This window comes from Phasianus colchicus, chromosome 16 (genome assembly GCF_987193195.1).
Source record: "Phasianus colchicus chromosome 16, bPhaCol1.hap1.1, whole genome shotgun sequence".
NCBI classification, from domain to species: Eukaryota; Metazoa; Chordata; class Aves; order Galliformes; family Phasianidae; genus Phasianus; species Phasianus colchicus.
This window is the reverse complement of record NC_143451.1, coordinates 10,744,031-10,750,084: the sequence shown is the minus strand read 5'-3', so window position 1 is coordinate 10,750,084 and position 6,054 is coordinate 10,744,031. Positions and strand designations below refer to the sequence as shown.

Sequence of the window (6,054 nt, the reverse complement as noted above, 5' to 3'; positions counted from 1 at the left end):
AAAACAAACTGCAACGTCATCTACATAACCAAAAAAAGTCACAAACGTAACTATTTTAATGGCTGGATTAAAAACAGAACACACACACGCACCACGTGTAACGTATAATTTTGTTGCTATCATAATTAAGAGGTATTTACATGGGTTCACTAACCAGAAAACAGAATCTGTTACTGTAAAATTCCTCCGTGCTGTGCAGAACAGAATGAACTCGGGCTAAAACCATGCAGTCTGACCTTGCAAAGCCTTTCTCACGTGAGCAGTCTCAACAAAATCCTACGAAATCCTTGGGATTACTTGCATGGAAATACACTCCTTGAGGAAGTATAAAAAAAATAAAGGCAATCTCGCAGTAAGGCACAGTTTAGGTACAGGGAAAGGGAGCAACAAGGAGAAAACAAAACAAGATAAAAAGGAAACATCAGAACAGAAAGCCTCGGTCAACGTTTTATTCTGAATAGCCTCTTTCAGAAATATTCCGAGTTCCACAGCAATGGGCTCAAGGAGAAAGAAAACATAACACAGACTTGATAAAAAGCCACTTTTAATTTTATCAAATTGATCTGTACAAAAGTTAGCATTGCTTAGTCAGAAGCTAGTGAAGAGAACAGATAAGTAACAGCCAAAGTCTTTCAAACTTTATACAGAAAAATAGATTGCATAAAAACGAGTTTTCTGTATTTTTCCCCCACCCCCACGTTCCCAAAAGGAAATATGCAAAAAATATTTTTAGAAAAAGAGTAGGAAACGTAGAAAAGGTAAAAAGATGATAACATCTGAAACGTGTTTTTAGATTTACAAAGTTTTTAAAGGCACAAGTTATCATAAAATAGATGGTTATTATATGCTCAGCATACAATGGAAGAAGTAGAAATATATCAATGAAATATTAGTCTAAAACTAAGTACCTAAACATTTTTTTTAGTGGAGAAGATTTTAGTTTCACAGCTTGATGGATGATACCTGGTCCCTAGAAGCCCAAAAAAATTAAAAAAAAATAAAAAAAAAAAAATCAAAGCAGAAGTTGATAATTCCTCATTAAATTACATCTTCCTATAAAGTAGTCCTGGTTCTGAAAGTGTACAACTATTCGCAATGCCTTCAATCCAATGTTAGAGCCTGAAAGTAGGTAGGCAGGAAAACATGGCGCTGTCTGCTGCCGGCCGGTCGTGTGAGCCTCCGAATTTAGGGAGCAACTCCTGCAGCACCCCTCAGCAATGTGCTGCAGCTCCCATTGGAGTTCCCTGCTCATGACCAGGTCTGTGTGAGGCTGCAGCCTTCAGCCTCCCTCGAGCGGTTCAAAACAAAAAGAACCCGAAAACCAAGGAGTATCTATAGACTCATAACACCGTTTTATTGTATCATCTCCACTATTTTTATGCTCCCTCCCCACCCCATCTTTAAAAATCTTTTAAAATTCTACTTTTTTTTTTTTGCACAAAATTACTTCATTAATTAAAAGACAAAATAATACAGAACATAAATACATATTTAACAGATTAAAAAAAAAAACACTTTAAGCTTCAAAAAAAAAAACAAAAAAAAACCCAAAACAAAATGTTAATTACAGCCAAACCTTGCTTAGAAGAACTCTCGACTACAAAACAAACACTTCAGACACGTAATTGGTTGGTCCCACCACACTCGCTTGTTCCCACAAGATTGTTACGCAGAATCGCTGGGGTTTTGCTTTCTGTACGCCTTGGTCCGGGTGAGTTCTTGCTCTCAAGGTTGGTCCGTCTCCCACATTGCAATAGACCCTGAAAGTCTCCAACATCTCTTCCTTCCCCCCACCACCCCCCTCCCCACCCCATTTTGCACTTGTCAGCTTCCACAATGAATAAGTTCAGTCCTCACAGAGGAGTCGAATGGTTTTGTCCTTCATTTATTCAAAAGGAATCACCGGTCCTTTTCATTATTTCGTTTTAACTCTTCTTTTTTTTTTTTATTTAATTTTATTAATTAAAGAAAAATAGAGCTCTGTCCTTTTGGAGAGTTTCAAAGCAAGGGGACACCCAGTCGCAACGAGCAGAGTTCCCAGCGGCTCAGGAGGCACTTGGGAAACAATCGCGGCACTCCACGTTCTTCCTCTTCGTTCCTTCATTAGTGCATACGTCGGGGAAGCCCTGGGGGGGCTCCACGCATCCTTTTTAAGGCCTTGTCAGGGTTGTGTAGACCGGCTGGTCCCAGTTAGCGGTGGGGCTGTGGGCCGGCGGGATGGACAAGCCGTTGAGGATGGGCGTCGCGTAGGGACGCCGTGAGGAGTGGAAGTAAGGGTACTGATAGATGCTGGAGGGGTAACCGGGATAGGGGTTGTAGTAGTTGGAGCTCTGCAGGTCCGTGTAGTCGCACTGCGAGCTGGAGAAGGAGGCGGCAGCTGTGGCGGTGGAGGCGGTGGTGGCACAGGCCTGGGTGCTGTAGGAGCCGTAGTCGGAGTGCGCAGGGGAGCCGTGCGACTGGTCGCTGTAGTGGCTGGGGCTCAGCTGCTCCGTTTTGATGTGCGGCCTTTGCTGGCCCGAATCAGCCGACGATGGCGATGCCGAGGCCGGGCTCTTGTGAGTCCACACCTGGCCAGCCCCGCCGGCGCCTGCTGCCGAGTGGGAGTAGGACGTGCTGTAGGAGCCAGCACTGGGGCCGTGGTCGGCCGGCATGGCGGTATGGCCATTGAGCGGCAGGTACTGGTCAAACTCGTGCACATCAAAGGTCTCCATGTTGTTGATGACCTCGCTGCTCAGCTCTGAGATGTCCACGTTGCTGAAGTCGATGTTCTGGCGACCGCTCTCCACGAGGCGGCGGCCCTCGTGCTTCAGCTCCTGCTTGCTGCCGTGGTGCAGGTCGGTTTTGGGGGTCGTGGGTGGTGTGGGTGGCCCATGGGGCTGGCCTGGGGACAAAGGGACAGGAAAGTTTTAAAGAGAGCAACCACAAAACATCTCTCAAGGAAGTCAAGAACCACATGTTTCTCCCCGTCCATAAGGCAAAAAGGGAAGGGGCAACTTTAAAATAGAGCCCCATGTTGGAGGTGGCTGATGTTTCCCCTTCATCCCCCATTATTTCCTCAAGTTGGGGTACAATACCCACAAAGCCAAAACTTCATAGTGAGAAGAGCAACCCAATGAGTGCTGCATCCCTGTGCGGTCACCCTCACAGTAGAAGGACCCCTCTACACAGATGGCCTGAGGCCAGCGTGGCTCCCCTTGAGCAGAGATGCTGTTCCAGCCACACGGGAAGGGGCCAGGTCCCAGCCAGGCTGGGCAAGAGTGCAGACACGCCTGCAGCCGCAGGACGTTCGCAATCCTCCTGGAATCTGTCAACACGTACCCTGTGCCAATTCACAGCACTGCGAGAAATGGGGAGCTTCAGGGGGCACCACTCCCCCACGAACCCTTCAGGTTTACCAATGCATTATTAACCTGTACTCGCTCACAATTAATTCCCCTCTCTAAAAACAAAATCTGAGTCATTTTCGCACTTCAGGCATTTCCAGTTGCATTTAGTAAATGCATGGCCACACTCACAACCTGATGCAAAAACCACAGTTCTTAGAGCAATGGCTCTGCTTTTGGATGCCCCTCAGTCCAACACAGCACAGACTCTGAGCATGCAGGCAGGCTTGTTCCCACTGGTAGGTTCAAGTCACAATGCAACACCCCCACAATGAACAGCTCTCAGCCCCCCCAAGACCCTTTACCTGTGTGCTCGCCATGGTGGTGGCCATCAGCCATGCCCCCCAGCCCGCTGTCAGCCTTGTAGATCTGGGTGCCGGCGTGATGGCTGAGCTCGGCCCCAGAGTCAGAGTCGCTCTGCCCAGCTTTCACGCTTTTCCTCCTCCGGGGCTGGTATTTATAATCCGGGTGATCCTTTTTGTGCTGGACCCTGAGCCGCTCAGCTTCTTCCACAAAGGGACGTTTCTCATTTTCACTTAACAAACTGGTTTGAGATTTTTTTTTTAATATATATATATTTTTTAAATAAGGAGGAAAAAGAAAAATCTAAAATTAATATCTTTTCTTTATAAGTTTTCAGTTTATTTTCTGACTCACATCCCCACTGCACTGACCAAAGAGTTCAATACAAATTTGCCGTAGCGGCAAAAAAACCAAAACCCTACTGCAAAAATGTGTTAAAATATCAGTTATAGAGGCAGAGAAAAGCACATCCTTACCAATATTGATAATCGGACAAAACATCCCCCCTAGCCCATTTAAAATGCCACTTCTCATCCCTTCGCCAAATATAATTCCCACAGTCACCCTACAAATACCACCCTGCTGCCACAACCCGCAGCGCTGCCCACGTCCAGCTTTGTGTGGGAACCAAAGGCAAAGCAACGGGATTCTTTCTCTTAAATCTTCCCCCAGCCCCAACCTTGCTTTGTACACTGCCGAGGAGCCCAAGCAGGCAGCAGCAGTGCGGGTTGGGTGCAGCTGCAGCGCACGGCCCAGCAAGAAAAGTTTGCATCAGCGGTAGTAATGGTGTTGATAGTGGGGAAAGTAAGAAAGCAGTGCAAAATCAGAGCTAAAAATCGGCTTCCTTGGTTTTACAGATTGTTAGGCAGCAAGCAAGCCGGCTTGAGAAAAAAAAAAAGCGCATGAGAAAAAGCCATTGTAAAAGAAGCAATAAGAAAATAAGCGGAGTTTCTCGGGGATGTAGGAAGCGCTGGAAAGAACAGGAACGAGCAAGGGCTGGAGAGTCCAAAGTGCTCTGAGAACCCCTCCGCGGGTAAAGACGGACAGGGAAAAAAGTTAAAGAAAGGGAAAACGTTAAAGAGAAAGGGAGAAAACAGTATGAAAGATGCGGTGAGAGAGATGCAAAGCTGCGCGAACGGCAGCGAAGCCCCGGAACGTCCCCGGGCGGCGCGGAGATGCGCGGTGCGGACTCACCGCCAGAGCTTGCCCAGCGTCTTGCTGAGCTCGGCGTTGTGCAGGTGCGGGTATTGGTCCGCCAGCTTCCTGCGGGCGGCCTGCGCCCACACCATGAAGGCGTTCATGGGCCGCTTGACGTGCGGCTTCGCCTTGAGCGACCCGTTGCCGCGCACGGGCATGGGCACCAGGCTCCAGTCGTAGCCCTTCAGCACCTGCGAGACGGCGTCGCGGATGCAGGCGGGGAAGCGCTCGTCCACCTCGGCCGCATCCACCTTAGCGCCCAGCGGGGCGGCACCGGGGGGGCGCGGGGCGGGCGCGGGGGCGCAGCCCAGGCCCTCGGAGCCGGCGGGGGACAGCGGGGAGTCGGAGTCCGAGTCCACGTGGGACATGGAGCTGGTGGTGCCCGCGGGGCTGCACGGAGCCTCCAGCGCCTTGTCGTGCTCCTCGGTCATGTTGAGCATTTGGTGGCCGCGAGCGGGGCGGGATGGGGAAAAGGATGGGGGAGGCGAGAAGGGGGCGCGGGGCTGAGCCGCCCCGAGAGGAGCAGCGGTGCCGTGCAGCCCTCCGCAGGCTCCCAGAAGGCGAGGAAAAAAAAACCAAAACACAAATAATAAAAAAAAAAAACTGAGCAGAATACGATTTCAAGAAAAGGAAAAAGGCACAAAGGTAGCAAAATCAGCCCAACAAAAAAAAAATTGCGATCAAACTCTCGCTCAGCAGTCCCGGCGCCCCGCACCGCTCCCTTCGTTCGCCGCCGCGCTCCACATCCAGTGCAAAACGCGGCCCCCGGCAACGGGCGCCTTTAAGGCGCGGGAGTGAGGCTCCGCCCCCAGCGCCGCTCCCGATTGGCGGAGAGGGCGGGGCTCATTTCCATACGGGGCGGTGCGTGCGGTGCGGGGCCGCGCTGCTTTCGCGCCGCGTTCCCGCCCGGAGTCTCCGCTGCCGCTCGGAGCGGTTCGGTTCGCTGCTCTGTTCTCCGCGCTGCGCGGCTGTAATGCGCCGTGGACGCTCCGCTGTGCCGTACCGCTGGGGCTGATGGGGATTCCCGGCGGCTGGGCTGCGGATAAAGCCCCGGCTGTGCGCAAAGGTCCTTTTATTCGGGGGGTAATGGGGTCTCGGTGCGGTTGGGGTGCACTGAGCTCTTGCTCCCTGCGCTGTTTTTTTAGCTGTTCAGTCGGTGATTACCAGGAGA

At 50.7% G+C, this 6,054-nt stretch overlaps 1 protein-coding gene across 1 annotated transcript; it reads right to left on the bottom strand.

The window, feature by feature from the left end:
* Positions 1-527: 527 nt before the first annotated feature.
* On the bottom strand, positions 528-5,644 carry SOX8 (SRY-box transcription factor 8). The gene is made up of 3 exons (XM_031606523.2): positions 4,881-5,644; positions 3,689-3,927; positions 528-2,881 (listed from the first exon to the last, which is right to left on the bottom strand). Exons 1-3 carry the CDS (start codon positions 5,321-5,323, stop codon positions 2,151-2,153), a joined length of 1,413 nt encoding a protein of 470 aa, XP_031462383.1. The 5' UTR covers positions 5,324-5,644; the 3' UTR covers positions 528-2,150.
* Between the last annotated feature and the right edge of the window lie 410 nt (positions 5,645-6,054).

What these genes read in the sequence shown, in the direction of transcription:
- SOX8 (XM_031606523.2), bottom strand. Translation starts at nt 5,323, where the DNA reads ATGCTCAACATGACCGAGGAGCACGACAAGGCGCTGGAGGCTCCGTGC. An exon ending in ACGCTGGGCAAGCTCTGGCG is followed by an intron (nt 3,928 to 4,880) that starts GTGAGTCCGCAC and finishes ATCTCAAACCAG; the next exon opens with TTTGTTAAGTGAAAATGAGA. An exon ending in CCACCATGGCGAGCACACAG is followed by an intron (nt 2,882 to 3,688) that starts GTAAAGGGTCTT and finishes CTTTGTCCCCAG; the next exon opens with GCCAGCCCCATGGGCCACCC.